A 23694-nucleotide genomic window follows, 5' to 3' on the forward strand; every position below is an offset into this window, starting at 1 on the left:
TACTGTGTGCCTGTTGTGTATGCATTCAGTGCAAGAGTTTTAAATCTTTAGGGGATGAAGTAATAGAGATACTGTTTTGTGAAAGCTGCACAGCAAGTCCCTACATTCCCAAGATTATTCCATCAACTGTGATTGAAATAGGTTGAAGTCATGCATGAGGTAACATTTGAAAAACAAGTGCGTTAGATAATACTACAAAATATTGTCTCCATCACCCGACTGTCTGTTTCGGTCTCTTTGCATTCAGTCCCCATATAAGAGCATCCGTGAACACGACAGGATGGATTACAATCATGAATCAGTCATTTTCTGAGGTATTTGGAGGTTACAAGGTTTCTCACTTGCAATCCTGACAGACCTGTTTAACTCGTGAAACTTTGCCTCGCTTTATGTTTTGTGTCAGCCTGCCCCATGCATATACTATGTAATCATAGTCAAGCACAGCCACCTGACAGCCGTTATAATAAAATGTGTAGAAGCAGCCAGGTATGAATTAGAACACAAGTAAACTCTGAGAATGTGGATGACGCAAGTCTTTCTACCTGCTTCTAAGGCATGATTGATTTAACACAGTGTATCATTACCTGTAGGAAGATAACAGAATCAATCACAAAAGGTTTTGTCTCATTAATGACCGCATTTTTGCATTCACTGGAAGCTTCTTAACACAGAATTGAAAAGACCTCATCATCACCTTAGGTCCTGTTTCATTGTTTTAATTTGATTAAAAAAAGAGTCCTTCTTAATGAAATCAAGAACCGTTGTTAGTAGAGAGACACCACTGAAGAGCCTACACACAAGTAGTCATTAGGTCAATCATATTTTCTCGTGTGTAGCTCGAGGATTTATCCTATATGTCATTTTAGGAATGCACAGCCCGAAAACAAGAAGCGCATTTGTTTATTTTAGCCCAAGCGTTTTCAGTGAGTGGTTAAAAAGTGACAGGTTACTGATTCATATTTGAACCAGTGAGAAAGTCGGCGGCCAACAGGCATGTGGGCAGGGCGCCTCCTGTCAGAGTGACGGAAGGGGGGGGGGGCAGGTGTGAATCAAGTGTTGATGTTCAGGGAGTCGACTCTCACTCCTGCATTCCAGGTCCTGCTTCACTCAGCTCACAAGCACGCCACTGAGCCTCAAGCCACACAGAAGACTTGCAACATAACTTCCTCCTGCTCCGCAAAGAAACTGGAGCAGCGGGTAGATTTACATTCAGACGGGCTTGAACCACTGGGACTGGATGAAGCCAGTTTCTGTTCAAGGACTGTAATTCCTGGATTTCTTCAGCACTGAGGATATGGGAGGCAAAGAGGAGGTAGCCTTGACTGGACTGGGGCCCAACATGCAGTTTCCACGCACCAGATTAAACCATTTCAGGCTCCGTGCACACCGCAGCCCCGTAGGGAGCAAACGCGGGAAGTCTTTGCCCAAGAAGAAAAAACCCAGGTATGTGTGACAAGAGAGTGATGCAGCTGAAGCTGGATCAGCAGGACGACCTGCACAAACATACGGGTTCAAGTTTGAACGTCCTTTGTTATTGTGCTGTTGTTTGGATAGCAGATCACCAGAAATGACCTGATGGTACAGTGCAACATTTAAACTTCGACATGCAAGTCAAAGTTGTATAATTTGGCCTCTTTTTTGTTTGGTTTTACAAAAAATGTCCTAAACGTCGGAATTCATGTAAATATTCTAAGAACTTTACAGTGTGCAGCCTAGCATGTGAGAAGTCTTCCGATTCAACAGGTTCAGGGCTTTAAATTGCTGCGACTGAGCCAGATGTTGGGTAACTAACATCTGCCTCCGGATTACATCTGTGCTATTGCAATTACTGTCCTGGTGTTGAGCTTATGTGATTCTTTAGTTTACTCTATTGAGCTCCATGTATTGTATTTATAAATTGTTGTTACTTTTTTAATGTAATCATGAGCAAGGCACTTCTCTAAAACTGAACCTCCAGAAACAGGAATCAAGAGTAGTCATGATTTCTTAGTAAGTGAAATAAAAAGGGCTTAACACTGTGCACTGCTGTGCCATGTTTTATGTTTATAGAACCGTCAAGTCTTCTAGCTGTATCCTGCCGTGGTGTTACTGTGATGATTTCTGTTATCTCCTGACATTTTGGTTGATTAAAACCAGAACTCTATCTATTGGGGAAAATTCAAGATTTTCCTCAGAGATTGATTGAATGTAAATGCTACTGAGGTGCGCTTTTGGGTGATGGGTTAGGGTTAGGCACGACGGTGTGCCACGGATCTTTGTACAAGTAACGGATTATTTGCGCAGCACAATCAGCAGATTGCGCAAATTTCCCAAAAGCGCTTTACAATATTGTACCGTTGGCTGGATCTTGGACTTCTGTAGGTTGGATTATAACCATACTTGTTCAGAGAACAGTAAAGGTATAGCAAGTGTCTTTTTCTTTTTCCTATTTCTAGTCCATTGAAAATAGAATTGATATATTCGGGGGGGGGGGGGGGGGGGGTCGTTCAGCTCGCTGTAATAGTTTAATAAAGAGGCTTTGGTTACGCTACATATCAGCTGAAACCCACCATTGCCACTCCTCTCTTCTAATACACCTTCAAACTATTTAAACACTATCATGGAGAACAAGAATGATCTGAAGTCACTTCATCTGGCATGTGGATTATGTGTTTATAAAAGAAAAATGTCTAGATAAACTCATAGGATCAAGATGTAAAGTATGATGGCTATTTTTGGCTCTGACACATCCGGCAGCTATCGTCTCAGTGGCTCTCTCTGTGTCTTCATGATGGTATGATAAGCCATCTGGTATGCTTCAAATGCGGAGCGGTGTGGTTTGGTATGTGTCTTGAGATGTGCTGACTCAAAGAATGTAACTGAACCGCACACCGTGGCAGTGAATCAGCTGACCGCTTCCTGCAGGTCACATTTTACTGCCTGAGGGTGCAAAGAGTGTGTGCTGGCCGAGGACACGCCATTGTTCTCTCACAACAGTGTTCTCGCTTCATTGGGTCCTACACATAATATAGCAGGATGCGTCTCTCTCCTTTCTGGATGGAAAAGACAGTTGTTTTTTATTTCTTTCACTCATCTTTAATTTTCCTTTGTTGTTGGGCTGCACATATACAGATGCATTTCACTAGTCAGAGGAGGGGGTGTGACCCTCAGATACACCAGTTTCACATGGTTACACTGACATCTAGTGGATCTGCAGGGTACTTGAAGGACACGTTTCACAAGAACAATAGAGACCCCCCTTTGTGCCCGTCCTCGCCATCTCTCTCCTCACGCCGGCCCTCCCTCCATGCCTCTCCTTTTGTCTCTCCATCTCTCCGGACTCTCGCAGCTCTCGGTCTTCATTGCTCCCCTCGTGTTTGTATGTGTGTCTTTGTGCCTTCACACATTTGTTTGCATGCATGCGTGTGACTTCTTTACGTGTGTGTATGTCTGCACCAGAGATCCCAGCCCCACCGAGATGAGTGTGGAGCCCTGGGCCAGCCCGCAGGACCAGGCAGCCGCTGAACTCACGCACAGCACAGACTCGCCACCCTTGCCGGATCAAGAGCAGCACCCCGACAAGCTCTGCCTGGACTCATTTTGGAGTGAGGTGGAGAACATCACACAGGGGAGTGGCTACGCAGACCTTGACTGCACCAGGAGAGACTCCAGACAGTCCGAAGGTAAACACTGCAGATCCTGTTTTAATCGATCATGAGCCGTAAGAGAGTGCGAGAGGACCTGGTTAGTCTGTGTGATATACTAGTATAATTCATTATTGCTTCAGTCAGCCGCCTCAGAGGTCTGCCATGAAATCATGTACTCACCATGGCAACATATCAGGTTTCCCTCATGCAGCAAAGTAGCACTCATCACCATGACAACACTATCAAACAGTCTTAGGATGACAGTGTTTTCTATGCAGATGCCAAATAGCCATTCATGAATGCTGACTTTCAGTGGGAGTGCTCTTTTTGTAGTACCTATTCAAATAATCTGATTGTGTTCATTCTGCCCTTTAATGGATTCTTTTTCATCTGCTGTGGAACAAAGACTCAACATAAATGCACTTCTTCTCAATGTAATTACGCCTCAGTATTACCTTAAATAACCAATAATAAATGAATGAAAAGAGCTCCTATGTATGGGTTCTAAAAGTCAATTCTTCATAAGTTAAAGCTCAGATCACCTATAGAACTGAGCTCTTGTTATCACTAAATCCAGCTCATACTGAGAGATGAGCTGGTAGCTTTATGGTCATTTCAGTGAATTGAACTGAGTGATTAGGCTGAAGTGAGAGAAAAGGCTGGTGGTTTGAAAAAAAATTGAAATATGATAAATGTTTTACCCCCTGATTAACACAGTGCCAGAACATTTTATGATGTCTTAGTAATGTCCTTAATATGTATCAGTTAGTTTTCAGTAGATATTCATTAGCAATCAATCTGCACATGACTTAACAAGAACATCATTTTTACGAGATGAAAGTTCAATAAAACACCAGTTTACAACTAAGTAATTGTTATTAGTGAATAAACAAAACATCCTAATGTACCAAATAGACATGATGGAATATTTTAGAAAGCGTCGTGATAGCCAATATTATACATTCCTCAATATCTTGATTCACTAAATTAGATACATCTATCACTGGATAGATTGGCTAAATGCTATTGAGGACCACTGTACTACGAAAGAAATTTAGTGTTTCCAAAAGAAAGTACTAATATGACTTAATAAAGCCGTCAGGACGTGTTTGAAAACTTGCACTGGCTTCATGTGTACAATGCTTTTCTCAGGCTTGCCTGTCATAGTTAACTATTTATGTTTTCAAGCTAATGCATCCATCACGTGACTTGACTGCAAGGAAAAGGTGCTTTGTCAGAGCAAATGGCAAAACAGCAACAAACCAGCAGTATCAGCTCTCTCAATGTTTATCTTAATGGTTTAAATCATATTTTATATGATTATCATCAATGTAGTTGTTAGTTTGAAAGAAAGACAAAGTAATACAGAAGTTATTATACGTGAGAAATCATGAAGATTTTCAATACCTGTGTGTGTTTCGATGCATTAGTTTCGCTGTTGGTGTGTGTTTGTATATTCAAAAAGCCTATTGTGTGTGTCTTGTGTCCCAGAGGGGGAACAGGAGGAGCAGTGGTTAGCTGATGCAGGCTTGTCAACGCTCATCAGCGAGGACAGCGAGGAAGTGGAAAACGCCTTGCTGCTGTCCACTCTGACCCGAACGCAGGCCGAGGCGGTTCAGCGCCGCATAGATTCATACACGTTGTCCCTCCGTAAGAGGAACAAACCTCCACCTCGTGACGTTCGCGACATCTTCAACTCCCCCATCGCTCAGGTGAGCATGCTGAGATACTGTGTTAATTACTCTCAGTCTAAGCGAGTAATTTGCATTTAAATCATCTGTAAAATAGAATTTTTTAAAAATGGTTCATTTCAAATGGATTCAAAACTGTTTCTTTACTCTGAAAGCAGTTCACACATCTTGTGTGTGTAATTCACATGAGACGTGTATCAGTTTACACTGAGCCACGTGAATCAATCTGTTTCCTGGGTTTCCAGTTTCAGCACTGCTAAAAATCTCTGTGAAAGCCACTTTACATCAAGCACATCCTGCCTGTGCCGCGTGCAGTGGACGCATTATAGATTTGAAAGTAAAATATTTCCCAGGTGATTGTCAGGACTCTATTCAAATGTATGGCGCTGCCTTGTTCCATGGAGACAGGCGGATTTCATGGCGCGTGTAAAGGCCAGGCTTTGTCACCGGAGGGAAATCTACACGTGATCCTTATCAGATCTTTTTCAAAGGAAAACACTCACACTTGTGTCTGTTTCCTCACTGGACAAAACATAACATTCTGCTTTCCACATTCTCTTTCACCAGACAGTTTTACCTGAGTCTCAACACAGTGACGACCTCGCCGGAAACAGCATGGCATCTGTAGCAAAAGCACCACTATCAGGTAAAAAATCACAATTATTGTTAGACTGAATAGAAAAAAAAAAGAAAAAGCAGCCATGAAGAAGAGTACGTACGGTGATTGCATTTCTGAAACACATCTCTGATGTCTGAAATTTCCATCATCGGATCACGTTTCAAGTTGCTTTTATGTGTAAGTGCTGCTGCCTGCCTCGTGAGCAGCCGATTTACAGGCTCCTGATGTGGATCGATCACGTTATAGCCCTGTCATCCCTCCTCTCATTGGTTCACATTAATCCCTGGATAACTGCTGGTCTCAGCGTTCTGCTACTGCGACTGCTGCTGCTGCTACAATAAGTCCCTGTTCGTGTAGTAATCAGGGGAAAGAGTTCACTGATCACACAATCTTTTATTTTAATCAGAAAAAAGTCGTTTGGTGTCTGTGCACAAACAACACATCATTATTATCAAAATACAGATGTATCTTGTCAGTGTGACAGGTGATAGGGGCTTTTTGTGTCTTTTTAGTGCTCATCTGTTCCTGTTTGATTGAGATAAGAGATAAAAGGGAACATGCAGAACGTTTCCCTCTCCCCATGTTGACTTTATTTTATTTTTCTTCCTCCTGTTCCTCACGTTGCATGTCTACAGAGTACATCTCCTCTGTGTGCTGACAGAGTGCTGCTTGTGTGTATTTCTCACTCAGCTGTGACACCGGAACGTCACCGAGGCGCCCCGAAAGAGGAATTCTTCATCACTGACGTGGCGTACTGCGAACAGGCCGTCATCCTCCTCAAGCAAGCCAAACTGCCGCAGAATAGCAGCCAGCGGCGGAAGGAAGAGGGCACCCTGCCTGTGAGCACCCAAACACTTCCCACCATCTAATAGGTCACATTGGCTTCAGGACAATAAAGATCTGAAGAATTTAACTCGGGGAAAGTCAAATTGTCTCGATATGAAATGCACAACAAAAGGGAAACGCTTACTTCATCCACCTCTCCATCTTCTATGGTCAATTCATCTTTTGAATATTGCCACAGGAAGCTGAAACCAACAAAAAGTCAAAAGCAGTGCACATGCACAATGGAAACGTCATCAGTTCTTTCGGTGTTGGACTGTATTCCCAACATTCGTTTTGATCGTATGGAGAGTGAAGACCAAAATAAATGGATTCCTAAAACGTCACTCACTTTTAATTGAAAGGCAGGTGATGCAAAGTTAGCATAGTGTCAATGTTTAGTAATAACACCTGCTTACAGTTTGTTGGTTTTTGCACCAGGATCACAGTTTAATTCAATTTAAGTGCCTTGAAGATCGGCTATGCATCACAATATCACAGTAAAATAAAGCACACATAACTCACGTCAGGTCTAACTCAAAGTTTTCACAGTTTTAATGTCTAATATTCAATATAAACGGCTTTTAAAGATATATTTTTTCAGTTTGAAGGAGTTACTGTAGGAGTCCCTGCTTGGATCCAGACTTTCATGTAAATCTGATAAATGCGCACTCACATACTAATGTTATTATAGACTATTTGCAGTCGGCCCTCCACTGTTGGTTAGATAACGAGGTTAAGTCGATAAGGAATGATGGAATTAGCTCAAAACAAAAGGAGAGTTGTTGTGTCACAGAGTCCAACAGATTTAGTTTTCTATTTCAGGCGAAATGTGTTTCCTTTTGTAAAACAGGAGAGAATTAGAGGAGTGGATTAGTAACGTTAAATATGCATTCATAATTACTGTTCCGTTGGTGTGTGTACATTATTTTACGTTTTATGCTGCCCACTCTACTCCCCCAGACTAATCTCGTCTACAGTAAATATCTGCTTTTTTGTTGGCTTTCACCACTTCTCACATTTTCCCTGATTTGCCCTTTTCCCCTCAGCGGGTGGTCTGCCCCAAGTGTCGTCTCGGAGTGACACATATTCAAGATCTGTCTCACTCTGACATGAAGAAGGTGCGTCAGCTGGCTCTCATCGACATGACGGCGCTGAGCGACCTCCTCGAGCTCGAGGTCAAAAGGCACAAAACTGGAAAGAGGAAAATCCCAGGTATGCCAGCTCTGAGCTCAAAAAAAAAAAATGTTTCTGATGCCACAGTGGGGGTTTGTTCGCATAGCATTTTAGTTTGAATGAGACAGCATGTGCACTTAGCCTCCTCATCTTTGATATATGTTTCTATACATAGAAGTTTGACATTGACAGTGACATCAAGACATGGTTGTATATTCCTCAGAAACCTTCCTTTTATTTCTGACTCTACACACAGTGCCACAAGCATTTACATGTCACTCACGTTATGTGGAGAATGTCTCTCCCGTGCTTTTCAAGCGAGGAGGACATGACCGACACTCCTGTCTTTCGCAGAGAGCACGCTCTTCGGGGTGCCGCTGGCCACACTGCTGGAGAGCGACCTGAAAATGAAGCCCAACACCACCATTCCTCTCTTCATGCAGGCCGTATGTATCTGTCAAATAACCTTCAGCAATGTGACCTTTAACAGTACAATAACAAGTGATGCACAGTGAGGACATACTGTACGTTCACGTGATTTTCTTTCAAATACAATGTAAGTCTTATGCAACTGCCCCCTGATCCAATTCCAAATTATATTTTAGCTTGGTTTCTGTTTATCTGGGCCATATTATTTTAATATATGTGATGTACGTTAACGCTTTCAAACACAAAAGCTGCGCCTTTAGACAGAGAAGATAAAACAGACCCCAATGTCCTCTGCATATCAAACGCTGACCACACCCTGTTTGCAGCAGCAGTTACTGAGTGCAGCCAGCAGAGGTGAGCAAGAGATTCTTATCTGCTGACGCCTGACTCCACTCATGTCTCCTTCTCCCTTTCCCTCTCTCTATATATATCTCTATCAATATCTCTCTCGCTCTCTCTCTCGCTGCAGTTGCTGACGTTTCTGGAGAAGAAAGGAGTCGATTCGGAGGGGATCCTGCGGGTTCCAGGATCCCAGTCCAGAATCAAGGTACAGAATGTAGATGCATGCACGCAGACACAATTATTGTACCACAGCAACTGCCCTTTTCACTTCACCTGTCGTGAAATACAAAATGTTTCATGACCTAAGGTGCAGCTCAATTATTGACACTTTAAAATGTCAGACATGCTTGAACAGAATAGAAGGAAAATCAACAAGCTGTATGTATTTGTAACTGGCCTTTTCAAAAAGCAAGGTTCAATAGTTAAAATCGATCAATTTTCATCGGCTGGCGTCAGATATCCTTTGTGACACTGTATTTAATTCATTTCAAGCACAGGTGACATTAAATAAGTTAAATAAAAGCACCCACAAGAGGGGGCGAGTGAGCACGAATGCGGCAAAAAAACTGCAAGGACAAAAACTTGTGAATTTAATTGTGATCAATCAGATTGAGAAAACCACATCTCAGTAGTTTTACAGAAAAGGTATTACAGCTTCATTTATTGTTGTATTCAATGTGAGTGAATGGAGCTGTCTCATTTGAGGTTGTTCACCAGTGCTCGTCCTTAAATATGCTCTTAAACTGCACAAGTCCAAAAGGTTCTTAATACAGATCGTTTACCACTTTTCCTGCCTATTCCAGTCATTTTATACACATTTGAAATTAGAATCACTATAAAACGCTAACATATAGAGCAGTTCTGATCTATCAGTTCCTCTTTGGCAATGATTAATATTTTCCACACAGTGTCTGGTTCTTCCTGTTGCTCAGCATAGTTTCTGCCACAGTTTCCATTCGCAGACGAAGCAAATTCAATCGTTTTGTCACTTTGATTATCAGACACAAGAAGAGACATGTGATATTATTCATGTGTTAAATCTATGTTTTTTTTTGGTGTGTCAAAGCATATGAATTTGCTCATGTGCTGATGTTTTGAGGATTCCATACTGTACTCATAAAAATGACATTTAATACTTGAACAAATCAAGATGGATCACTTTGTTTGATAGATTAATGACAATGACCATATAATATAGGATATGTAGTCGTGTATGTAATAATCAGTCATGATTACTGTCTGAGACTCATTATAAAATGACATTTTGTGTTAATTAATTAACACTACAACTCCCCTAACAATGAAGTTCTGTATTGGTCCAAATACACGATGAGCCTGATTATAATTCCCACCGTTAAGAGGATCATATCTGGAAAATATTGTTTTCATGAAGAAATCAAATAACATTTTTTCTCTAAAATAAATAAAGATGATAAATACACGTGAATGAAACAGCTGTAACAGAATACGATCTTCAGACTGTTCCTTGCACAGATCTCCTTCCTGGCTCGTATTGCTGTTGGATTTATTACTGCTCTAACTGCTCTGAAATCCTCTGTTTTCTATGTGCAGCTGCTGCAACAGAATCTAGAAACCAACTTCTACTCAGGGCAGGTCAGCTGGGAGGAAGTGAGTCCAAACGACGCCGCCGCTCTGCTCAAGAAGTTCATCCGAGAGCTTCCAGCGCCGCTGCTCACTGCCGAGTACCTCAACACCTTCAGTGCTGTCAGAGGTCAGTGTGCTACTGGACTAAAATATAATTTTTATATGCGAGACACTTTTTTTTTTTGTAGTATGTATTGTTTTGGTATGTGTTTTGTTGTATTCTTGTGCTATTATTTTATGAAGTATATAACATTTGAAATCTTGATTTAGGACGGAAATATTGTGTGAGTGTTAAGCAGATTGTGCGTAATCACATCTGCTTAGATGGCACATGAGATTTTAAATCTGTTATGTCTTTATTATATATATATTCTGCAGCTGTTGTTATAATTTGGTTTTGCACACAGTATTTGCATTCAGTAAAAAAAAAAAAGTTTCATCAAATGACATCTCAAAAATTAAAAAGGAAAAATCCTATTGGGATAAACATCCCTCTGACCCTTATACTAGATAGAGTTCTCCTTCAACTATGCCCCCTTCTCTGGCGCCCCCAAGTGGAGGCCCACACATACTAAATACAATCCTTCAGAAAACAAATGACCAATGATTTAATGAATAGAAAAACTGTATAAAAGTGGCATTTGCCACAGTTTGCACACTTTTCCAGGCATTTAGCAGACCTCAGATCACAATTAACCGAGTCTGATACTCTTATCTTTCTTGCACTGACCGAGAAATCTACATTAAGATGAACAAGTTGATATTGTTTGAAGAGGCGTCCCTGGTCCAGCATTCATTCCTGCAGTGACACAGCAAAAGCAGAAGTTCAGCTACTTCACATTAGTTTCAGTTTAATAAGAAAAGAACAGATTGATATTAAAATAGCCTGACTGATGGCCTGCTGATGTGTGAGGAGGATCCGTGCAACGTGATAAACGACATGTGACCGCAGACCATAAGCTAACAAACATAATGACCGCCTGTCACACTGCCATTAATCTTTAGACATCCCATTATTCTAAGTCAAACACAGAGGAAATGAACTCTGTGTGTGTGTGTGTGTGTGTGTGTGTGTGTGTGTGTGTGTGTGTGTGTGTGTGTGTGTGTGTGTGTGTGTGTGTGTGTGTGTGTGTGTGTGTGTGTGTGTGTGTGTGTGTGTGTGTGTGTGTGTGTGTGTGTGTGTGTGTGTGTGTGTGTGTGTTTTCTTCCCCAGACATCACAGACCTGAAGCAGAAGCTCCACATGTTGAACCTGCTCATCCTGCTGCTGCCCGAGCCAAACCGAAACACACTGAAGGTGAGGGCAACACTCGGAACAAGACTGCAATAGGGTTCATTTACATTGTCCCAGTGAGGGACGCTTGTTGATTAAAGATAAGGCCAAGAGAATATAGCACATTATATCTTCTTAATTTTTTCTCTGTTAGCTACAGTCACACTGTGAGGAGAAAGATGGCCGTGTTGTCCCGTACACAAACACAAATGGAACCTCCAGCACACTGATTAATTCCTGCTCCTGACTTAGTTTTTTGTTGTGTACTTAAGATTTGACATATATGTTATTTGTATTGCTGTAACTATAATGTCAAATAATTGTTGTTACAGTCAGAACTCCACAGTCGGTTGTATAATAGAGACGAGTGTTGAAGGAAACGAAAGTTTGACATGACTGTAGTGTGACTAGTTAGGCGGTATGGATTTATGCTTTTGGACGGTGAGAGGAAACCAGAGCTTCAAAGATAACATGTAAACAACCCCCCCCCCCCAAAGAAAGTTTAATCTGGACTCAAAACTGCCACATTCATGTGATTAGTTGGAACAGCTGCTGTGCCCTAAAGTTGTGCAAAATGTTTTCCACACTGCTCACTCATCTTCGATTAGTCAGAAAAGCATCCCAGATGACACTTGACCGACGCTCTCGTTTCATAATGCATCTCTTCACTGTCCCGCTCTTAATCCACATTTTAAACACTCGGCTCTGTTATATAACCGCTCGCATTAGCTGTGACTCACTTTCTCCCACACGAGTTTGCAGTTTCAGCAGCCGGGAGCATAAAACCCACCTGAACTAATTACTTTGACTCCAGTGGCGGCAGCTGAAACTTGCTGTGCATTAACATACTTCTCAGTAGAGGTGTTGCGGATCTTCTAGTCACTGTGATAATTCACTTAACTCTATTTTGTGCTTCTTTTAAGTGGTCTCTCTATTTAAAAAATAAATAAATAAATAAATCGACACTGTTCACTTAAAGGCTGGAGAGTCTTTTAACCCCATAGGATCTGCTGCAATATGCTTAACCTCCGCGTCACACAAGCTTCATATATTTCTGTCTGCGTTTCCTTCAGGCCCTGCTTGAGTTTCTCAGTAAGGTGGTTTCCCGGGAAAAGAGGAACAGGATGAACCTGTGGGCCGTCGCCACCATCATGGCTCCCAACCTCTTCCTCCACAAGGCGGTGCCCAGCAGACTGACAGAGGGAGCGGAGAAGGGACAGGCAGAGAAGGCGGCTGACGTGATGAGGCTGCTCATCCGCTACCAGGACCTGCTCTGGACGGTACGACCGCACGCACCAGATACAAAGCTGTGACACGCCGCTGCCGCGGTTCTCACCGCCGCCTCAGAGCGGTGGTCTGAACCTGTTGACCGAGTGTTATGTCATCGTCAGAACAATGCTCTTGTACGGTATCATTTTGAAGATGCTTTTTCTTTTTTTTATTAAATCCTGTGTCATGTTGGTTTTTTTTTTTTTCCTCTTCAGATTCCTAATTTCTTGATGAGCCAGGTGCGAAAGCTGAACGAAAACAGTAACCGGCGATACCAGTTCTACGATCGCCGCATCAAGAACCTGCTGAGGAAGATCCACACCGACAGCAAAGACAAACCGGATAAAACCAACGCAGAGGTGAGCTGCTTTAACATGCATGACCGTCTGGAAAGGGTAAAGACGCAATGTTGATAATAAGTCTTCATTCATCCTCACAGTTGTGAGTTTTAATGTTGTCGGCTGTAGAACTCAGGGACTCTTTTGTCCGTGAGTTACGATTTAGCCAGATTTTCTGAGGAGTGATTGTTTCACTTCTTGGTTATGGTGGTGACTTTTCTAGTATCTCATTTTCTGTCTTGTGTTGTTCAGCCGCATCGAACAGTGAAGGTTCAGGTGGGAGATCTGCTGAGCGGCACGATGGACTTCCAGCTCAACATCAACGCACGAGCCTCAGACCTGCTCGCCCAGTTCCAACGCCAGTTCCTCCGCAGCCCCGAGAACGGGAAAGGCAAAATACGGAGGTGTGTGTTTGAAAAACACTGAAATGTTCATTTGGAAGATGGCTCGTAATTGAATTTTTAAATTTATTTTGTTAAGTCGTTTTGTTTCCTTCACAAATGAAACTGCGCGTCGCCTCACAGCCCCTTCCCGTGTGTCTCTCGACAGAAACGGCTCCGTGGTGTATCCGGACTGCGCCCTGTACGAAGTGGGAGGAAACATCGGTGAGCGAACGCGTCGGCACGGACTGACCCTGATCGAAGCGGCGCTGACATTTGCATGTCTTTCTGCCCGCTGCGCTGATGAGAGCAGCAAAGTCTTACGTAACCGAGTGTGCAAGTGCCAGAGCGATATGAGCTGTGCATCTGCAGTTATCAGAGCAGACAAATGCTTATTACACATGTCTGTGCACGCACATGAGAGCCTGCACGGGAAACAGACGGAAAAAAAAAAAAAGCTTTTACCTCATTTAACTTTATTAACAAAATATATCTGTAGTTGGAAGCTCATTGCCGTCGCTTTTATAGCAACACGAGCTCAATAATTGATTTGCCAATTTTGACTGAAAGAAACCAAAGCAAGCAGCATCTCTTTGGTTAATATTCTCTGTTTTAGCACATTAAAATCTGTCAACTGTGGAGTTTTGGTCTGATGTCTAAAAAACTATGGAGACATTTAACCCCTGAACACTTAAATATACATTTCCCATGAATACCAGTTAACGCACGTTCTACACACTCCAGTTCTTGGAAGCATGTCGCTGCTATTTAACAGTCTGACGTCTTCATTTCGCATCAGACCAAAATGTATATACATTTTTAAATGATCTAATCAATCTCCAGCTGATTTTTTCGGGGAAATAATGTAAGGCAGTAATGGATTTGATCTATTTGAATCCGAATATATGAATATCTGCCCGTGTTTTCTTGCAGGTGAACACTGCCTGGACCCCGACACACACCTGCTGGATTTATACAACAATAACCCGGCAGGAGAGTGGTTCGTCAAACTGAAACCCAACAGCAGAGCGCTGTGACGTGAAGGCCGCGAGACGGCAGACGTCAAAACGGAGCGGGAGAAGAACATTACATGCGGAATCCTAAATATCGCAGACACCTTGCAGCCGCTGCTTCTCCGCGCCCTGCTCATCCTCTGAGCAACAAGCGAGGTCGAGGCGACAGATGGAGGAAGCAGAAGCCGAGAGATGGAGAGTCAGCCTGGAGCCCAGCCCAAAACGCCGTCCGACTCTGCCCTCTTTTTGGTTTTTTTTTTTATCCCTTCTACCTTTCTTTTCCTGTTCCTGGCCATATAGTTCTGGACTTTTCTCTGCAGGGCTGCAGCGCTGCAAGCAGAAAGCTGCTGCAGTGACTCAGAGAGAGAGAGAGAGAGAGTTTGATTCGCCATATTTTCTCTCAAGCAGTGGTCTCCAACCATGAGCGAGCAGATGGGGATGCAGAGCACCTCTGGCTATAGAGAGCCCAAGTCATCCCCCCTCCTCCTCCACCTCCACCTCCTCCTCCTCCTCCTCCTCCACCTTCCTCTCAGACCACACTCTGCTCCACAGATACACATGCAAATCATCCATCCGTATTCTGTACCCGTTCTATCCAACCGGAGGTTGCAGTTGCATGCAAATTATTCTTTGGTGAAAAGTTTACATGATACAAAGGTTTTGTCAACATATTCAAGGTGCGTGTTTCAGTTGACATTCAACAAGGGTTTGCAGATGACTGCTCATTGTACTGTTAGTTTTGGTTAACTATGAATAGGATGGGTTAAATTTGGAGAAGAGATCAGTAAGTAAAACTGATAATATCTCTAAATAGAGATTAAAGTTGTAATCAGTTTAATCCCATCACGATTTCACCAACAGTCAGTGTGTGTATTCACACTAAAGTAAGCAGGTTAGTCAATGAACTTTTTTAACTTGTATCAGAAAAGAAAGCAGACTGACAGTGAAAAACAGCTGAGAGTTCCAACTGGAATAAGATCACAATGATCTGTTTCAGGGTCTTCCTTTTACCAAACAGTGTTATTTACCAGTGAAGTTCAGTCCCACATGTGTTAGAAATCCTTGTATCATGTGTAAAGAAAACCTAGATCCCCCCCCCACCCCGTGAACAGCTCCGGACTGTTCTGTCAGTGAATTACCATATTGATCCTCTGATTCTTGTCACGTCCACTCTGACGCTCCGAAACAAACGAGGTGCTTCTCTGCGTCTCGTCCTTTCTTCATCTGTGCCATTCAAAGACTGATGAGCTGATTTCTCTTTATCTGTGAATCCCTGCGCTCTCCTGGCTGCTCTGAACATGTCCAGACTTCCAAACCACCCCGACCTGCTCCCAGCAGTGATCACAGACTTTGTTTTTGATTTTGGACACCCAGGGATCTGGTGTCACGGCCTCACAGACAGTTGTTGTACCTATAAAGGGAGCTGTTAAGGACACAGTGAAGCTGGTCTTCGGTGTCATTTTTAAACCCATGAATGGAAGCAGAAGTGCTGATGTGAGTTGTGAGATTTCTCGGGACTGTTCTTATTTATATGAATGTAACGCTGTCGTTGCTTCTTGTGTTTTTGCGAGTGCTGTGTAGGATAGCGAGACTGTAGGATAATGTGGAGTTGCTGCAGCCAGTGTAACAGTATGTTGTGTTGAATCGCCCGCACCAAGTGTGGGAAATTTGCAGTGTTTCTGTACATATGATGTTTTTTTTTTGTTTGTTTGTTTTTTTAAGGCTCATTTTGAATTTGTCAGTATGATAATTATTCTGTGAAAATACCATCTGCAGTGAGGAGGAATCCCTGCAGCAGGACGGTCTGTTGTGACCACGTTGCTACTCGAAGCTGCTCCAAACACACACAAGCAGCAAAATGAATGTATTTAACATTTTGTTACCATCATGCTCCGCAGCCGGAGCCATGTTGGGGCTCCGCGGCCATTTTGTGCAGTGTCGAGCACACTCCACTCGAGAGATGTTAGTAATGACAGCCGGGCCCGGCACCAACATCTATCAACACCCTCTGCTCCATCTCTGTCACCTCGCCATAATGGACCATAATAGCAGCGGAACGCTGCATCAGGAATCGCATTTTCTTTGATAAAGCAGAAGGTAATAAATGGCTGTTATAAATTCTGCTGTCCTGGACCTGACGCATGTGTGTGTGTGTGTGTGTGTGTGTGTGTGTGTGTGTGTGTGTGTGTGTGTGTGTGTGTGTGTGTGTGTGTGTGTGTGTGTGTGTGTGTGTGTGTGTGTGTGTGTGTGTGTGTGTGTGTGTGTGTGTGTGTGTGTGTGTGCGTGCGTGCGTGCAAGTGTGTGATGAGCTTCATTACACAAGTCCAATTGGCCTGTCCCAGGGTCCAAGGCACAGTTCAGTGCCTCGGCACAAAGCGAGCTGATGAAACCGCCTTCTGCTGACGACCAGGAGAACTAGGTCACCTCTGAAGCAGCTTCCCCGAAGGCGAGCGACACGAGTCCAAACACCCCCCCCCCCCCCCCCCCCCCCCCGAGGAGCAGAACGTGCTGAACAACACGGTGTGAACGCACCAAAAACACTGACGTCGTCGTAGTACATATATGTGAATGTGTCTGAATGCATGTGGAGAGAAAGAGGACGATTCCTGAGGAGAGCGCGTCTCTGAAACAGTGTTATCAGTACAATTACCCAGGGACGGTCGCAGGAGCATCCGCCTCCTGCTGTGGACCTCTTGCTTTGTGAAGATGTCACTCAGCAGATGTCTGAATGTATATTTATGCCCTTTACACATGTTTTTATTACGTCTGTGAAAACACTTTTCCGTAGAAACTTTTGAAAAATGTTCTCCTCTTTTGTCAATAAATGTGAATCCATAATGCTCGGCGTGATTTATTTTTTTCAATATGAGCTCTGCTGGATAGATGCTATCAACGTAAACATCATTCATCAGCAGCATCGTCGCATCTGCCCGCTCATATTTATGCATCCACAGAAGGCAGAAAACATCCACGGCTGTGAAAGTGGGAGAAAATCTGCAGTGAAGTATCAGTTCATTCTGCTGTAATAATCAATAGACAGATTAACCTTGTGTAATGTGTTCAGGTGGAGGGGCCAGAGCTGCTCAGTTCCTTGATTAATCTTCATGGGAGCTCCTGGGGGGGGGGGGGGGGGGGGGGGGGGGGGATGCAACTAACTGCTTCATCAACTTTGATTATTCAGGGTCTCGGCGCGTCCAGACGGCCAAGCCACACTGATGTATCACGTAGCATTTCATTTGTTTCTTCACTCATTTATTTTTTTAAGACAATAGAAGTGTTTGATTATGAAAAAAAGTTCTTTGGACTTAAAAAAAAACTAACTAATGTCAACATCCTGACATTTGCATTTTCACCTTGAGTTCCCACATCTTTGTCACTGTGGCCTTTGCCTGTATTCTTCATATGTGCTCTTTTCCCAGCCTCATTGTCTCATTTCTGACAACAAAACAATCATGTGGCAAACCAACAACCCCCCCCCCCCCCCCCCCCCCCCCCTTCACCCCCCATCCTCAGACGTAGCAGCAGCCTGCCAGACAGGCCCCTTTGGCTTGCTGCAGATCTAAATTACTGTAATCAGTGGATGAATAGCAATCAGCAGCCTTGTATGAGCTCCTGACCCCCAGCTCCCTCCACCAATCAGACCGCGGCGTCTCATTCACAGCTAATCACGACGCGCACTCAGCGCTCACCACTTCCCTCACATCTGACGGAGGAAGCTCTCGTCTCCTCCTTTTGTCTTTTTGTGTCGGGCTGACCGGATTGATGAGGGATGACGGTGTGAGGAGCAGCTCTTTCCGGTGCTTACATGGTGGCAGTCATGGTTTCTCTCCTGGCACCAGCCACCGATCAGAGTTTGCATGAGAAAGTGAAGTTTGACTCTTTAGACTAATTTGTGTCAGTGACGCATTGGAGGAGAAGCAGGAGAACGTCGGCGCTTTAACTCTTAACAGGTCTGCAGTAATGCAGCTTGAAGTGAGAGGCTGACTAATGCGTTACAGTGTGAGTCAGGGCCTATAAATAAATAACACAGTATTGACCTGAGTGATGACAAATAAAAAAAAATTTAAATTCACCATTTCATTCCTTTATCTGTGCAATCAAACTCATAGAACCTCATACAAGTAAACATACATTGATGTTGAAGATGAAAACTGACCAGAGATTACAAAATGCACAAAGACTAATGAGAAAAGAGGCTCACTTTCCCCCCCAAAAAACAAAAGTGTGTCACTTGTATATTGTGTGTTTGTTATAGTAACAGAAATAGTACAACATTTCTGAGGGGAAAACAACAAAAAAAAAGAGGTGTTGCTGTGAGTAGGAACCATTTAGTCCCTTCAGGTTGCTTCAGGGACCTTTTGAAGGAGCACATGTCAGAGTTTAGTTTTGTCTGAAGGAAAATACAGTGGTGCTGCTGTATGAAGGTGTTACAGTTACAACAATCATCTTTTTTTATTCCATTCCTCATAATTGTCATTTTGTTGATCCCATGTTTGTTTTATAAATTGTGTGATAGTTATCTATAAGACTTTAAGAGTGAATAGTGAAATTTGGCTCATTTGACAGAAAAAAACAACATAATTAGTCAAGTTTGTCGACGTCTGCTTGTCATTTAAATGTCTTTTTTTTTTTACTTCTAATTCTAAAATAGTTCACTATACACAGAGATCGATTTTTCTTGTCACACATATATTTGTTTATTCCTGGTGTCTTTATGCTCGCAGCAAACTTTGCTCAGACATTTTAATTTTGCAGCTCCTGGGTTAGTCGCCTAGATTTTTATTGAAACGTGCGCGCAGTGAACAGAAACACAACTTTAATTATTGCTTCTGCCTTTTCGAAAGACTTTATTATACATCACGTTTACTGAATTTCTCACGTGTCTGGAGGCGATCTCTTCAAACCTCAACATGTAAACTGACAAAACCAACTTAAGTGAGCACATGAAAGGAGACACGAGGGGTAATAATAGGAAGGGGGTGTCGGTTGGAAGGCTTATCTGTCGCGTACGAAGATGCCTCTATCTTTGTCTCCTGATTCACCCCCTCCTCCTCCCACTCTCTCTTTTTTACCCTCTGCCCCCCCCCCCCCCCGACTCTTTCCCACCCTCAGCTTGCTGCCAGGGGTGGAACCCGGCGTTTATCTCCAGCATCCAGCCCCCGCGTCTCCTAGCAACGCAACACGGATCATTTAACTGCCCCCTGCATCCTCTGTTTTATCCATCCAGTTGTTACATATTGTATATATGCCAACTGCCTGTGTTCACATTCCCCCGTTCTTTTATTTCCACCTCTGAGCCCCTGAAACTCGCACCTCATCCTGGATGTTGTATTATTCTCTTCTTTTTTTTTTTTTTTTTTTTTTTTTTTGGTACTACTTGTCTTCCAGGCTTGCAGCACTCAAACCATATCAGTGCCACACTCGAGGCAGACAGACAGGCAGGAGAGGCTTTTCTGTCAGGACGTGTCACTCCAGCATCCAGCAGGTGCAAACACACACACACACACACACACACACACACACACACACACACACACACACACACACACACACACACACACACACACACACACACACACACAATCAATGGGGGAAGACAGGACTTGGCCCTCAGTCTGAAAGGCCCTCGCAGAATCAATTAGCATTTAAATTAATGAAGCGCGTAATGAAGAGAGTGCTATCTGCCGCAGAAAGCCGACAGACAGGCGGAGGGGTGATTGTGAATCTGCATCAGGAAGACACCCTGAAAAAGGAACATCAAAGATATTCAAATGGCCACTTCGCCTCGTATTTTCCGAAGGAAAAGTGCCAAATTAAAATCAGAGGGTCTTTAAATAAACCTGCACCATGTATGTGCTGGTTAATATAATCACATTTCCATATAAAAAGCGGCATTAATAAAACACATAATTAAAGATAAAATGATTGCATGGAAAAGCCCCTTGTTATCTTTCAATATCCATCAGTGTGAAGGGGGCTGCTTCCGGTGCTGATAATCCTGAGTGATTCACACCAATCGGAGCTCATTCAAACGCATTTTCAATAAGATCGTACACGTTTTAATGTGAAAACTGCAAGAATTAGATCACAATAAGGACATGAAGCAGACTAACCTGCTTTAAACAGCTTCAACACAACTGAATACTGGATACTCATCTGTCTTATAGATATGTGGGGTGGGAAGAAGCATCTCCACCTCCTGCAAACAATCCATCCAGCATACACACTGTCGGATTAGTGTTAAAATCTAGAAATGGAATGCAGCCGCTGCAGGGGTTGTTGTGGCTGATGCAGCGCTTGCTGTGTAGGAGGAGGAGGAGGAGGAGGAGGAGGAGGAGGAGGAGGAGGAGGAACACAACTGAGACTGGCGAAGTCTCTCTCCCTCGGCCTGGGCCTCGTGCAACAAGGAAAGGAGTCGACTCTCTGTCACCCGTCGGAGTTGAGTTGGGAGGTCGCCCAGAATCCTGTCCACCAGCATACCAAAGCTGGCACCTCTCGAGGTCTGGTCCTGGAGAAAACCTTTCACTAGATTCAATACTGCACCTGATTCAGCCTGGCTCCTCTGGCTCAAACCCATTGTCCGGAACAACAGCAGGAGGAAGAACAAGTGTGGGAGCGTCCTGAGGAGCACCATCGTCATCAGCAGCAGCAGCAGCAGCAGCAGCAGCAGCAGACAGCTGTGGTACAGGTTGGGTCCTGGGTCAGGACTTGGCCGACTTGGGGCAACTTTGCAACTTCAGCATATTGCTGGAATGGAAACCAACACGGTGTGGCTGGGTACTTATATCAATCGTGAGCGCGCACGTGAGAGAAAACCCTGATTATTAGGGACGCGCAGTGACACGTGATCCCGCGTGAAAGACCGTGGCAATTCCTGTCCGTTCTTGTCAGCTTGTCGTGTCGATGCGTAATGACGCGTGACAGTATGGAACCATCACGTTATGAATGCTGTCACGCTCATTTACTAACTTAATTTAAATTTACTTTTACGAAAGTATTTGTTTGGGGTGCCGGGAATGCCAACAGAACAGGTTGAAAGACAAGAGCTCTCTTCAATGACAGGTAAACACAAGGAATGCAGAAGACCCAGGGGACACGGAGAAAATAAAATGAATCCCAGAGAGTATGGGGAAACGCAGACAAAAACCACAGAATCACAGAACATACAGAACTCAAGCCCATTATATAGTGGTATCACCAGGTGCAGACAATCACACACTCCGGCACACATAACATGGTTGCTATGGCCGCTTGTTAGTGTTTTGAAGAGTTTTGTGATGGTATGGGAACATGAAGCTAAACACAGCTTATAGCAGACAATTTTGACGTTTTAACCATTTGGGCTCTTTCGAATGTAGTTTTGAATGTTTGTTGTTGTTTTTTTTAATTATTTCTGAGCTTTTTTTTATTTTAGAAACTCTGGGCATTTAAGGATTTTTTTTAAGCTGTTTTAGTAGTTTTTCTTTTGGTTTCAGCAAATTTGTAGTTATTGTGCCTTTCTTACAGCCCATTTTAGCCCGGAGTTAAGAGTCATTTTAAAAATGACTCTGTTGTGTAAATAGAAAAAAAATAAGATCAAATGTTTAATGAAGCTCTCAATTCAATTCAGATTCAGTCAATGAGCACGACAAACTGACACACTGAGGCAAACGTTATGCAAGTTATGTGCTGTATTAGGCCTTGTGATTTTAAGCTTGGTCATCTGAGGAAATGTGCATTGGAAGCTGCAGTTAGTTTCTCAGCCACCAAGAAGTTCATTATGTATTGATTGCCTGCAACTGAAAGTAATACATTTGCTCAAAAAAGGAGTTGCAGGATTTCATATGAAAAAAAATAACACTGTTGACAGAAACAGAGTCATAATTCTTCTCTACTAATTTAAAAAAAATAATAATAATTAGGATTGTTGTGATTAAATGGTGAAATGAAATATGCTTTTGTATATACGGTTTAATTTCAGAAAGTTTTAACCTTTGGCCGTTTACTGCCTACAGTAAAAATGCAGTACATTGGTGCTGGTTAATAGCTATGGATGTGTTTATGGCATGACACACACACACACACACTCACACACACACACAAACACACACACACACACACACACACACACACACACACACACACACACATGGAAATGCCAACGCTCACAAATAGCGACACTTCAGACTGACAGCACGTCCCACAAGGAGGAAATCTGACTGCGTGCGCACAAAAACTGACAATATGACAATTCAAAGAAAAGAGGTGCCTCTCTGTGTTTCTTCATGCCTGTACACACACACACACACACACACACACACACACACACACACACACACACACACACACACACACACACACACACACACACACACACACACACACACACACACACACACACACACACACACACACACTCCTTATCACTACACAACACAGTGACAATAGAATGAAGCAGTGTCCAGCATTTCATTATTCCCACAGAGGGAGGGCGGGAGGGAGGACCATCCTGTTCCCCCTCCTCAACATGACTCATGACTCAGAAGACACCCCCCCCCCCCCCCACCCCACCCCCACCCCCACCCCTCCACCCTCCACCACTGCATCACAATGCAAACATACTCCTACAAATCCTAAGTCCCATTACACATCAAACACACCCACACTTTCACCCAATACTGAACCTGATTACATGAGTTGACACTTCAGCTTGAGATGTTACTCTGTGTTATTTTTTATTTTTTTTTGTAACCTCCATGGTCAATGTTTGCTTGTGTGGCCTTTTTTGAATTTTCAGTCTTGAGATGACTGTGTTGTTGTTGCAGCTGCCACTATACCTGGATTGGAAACCCAAAGGAAACGAAGCTGAGAAGAACAGCTGATCATGCAGCTCTTGTCCTTCAGGTTTGCCCTCAAATGTCCGACACTTATCGTTGCACCACGGCCGTGATTGTGCCCACGCAAAACGCCGGCACCCAATGAACAACCACTACTGGCGTGCACGCCCCCAACGTCAGTGCCTCTCAGTCCCCGCTGTCGCCTTGCAGCATGCGTAGCGTGGAGAGGCACCCACGCTGCACTGCTCTCCCTCCAGGGGTTTTTTCCCTGAATACAAGCATGCACAAGTATGGGA

At 43.4% G+C, this 23694-nt stretch overlaps 1 protein-coding gene across 1 annotated transcript; it reads left to right on the plus strand.

The window, feature by feature from the left end:
• Nucleotides 1–1294: 1294 nt before the first annotated feature.
• arhgap40 (Rho GTPase activating protein 40) lies at nt 1295–16697 on the plus strand (the record flags this gene model as incomplete). Its single annotated transcript, XM_080460946.1, has 15 exons — nt 1295–1443; nt 3439–3662; nt 5118–5338; nt 5885–5963; nt 6627–6775; nt 7808–7973; nt 8289–8380; nt 8833–8910; nt 10278–10437; nt 11524–11606; nt 12656–12862; nt 13067–13210; nt 13442–13593; nt 13739–13794; nt 14503–16697. 15 exons carry the CDS (start codon nt 1295–1297, stop codon nt 14604–14606), a joined length of 2064 nt encoding a protein of 687 aa, XP_080317072.1. The 3' UTR covers nt 14607–16697.
• Nucleotides 16698–23694: the final 6997 nt, after the last annotated feature.

Source organism: Lipophrys pholis, assembly GCF_963383615.2.
Source record: "Lipophrys pholis genome assembly, chromosome: 4".
Lineage (NCBI taxonomy): Eukaryota > Metazoa > Chordata > Actinopteri > Blenniiformes > Blenniidae > Lipophrys > Lipophrys pholis.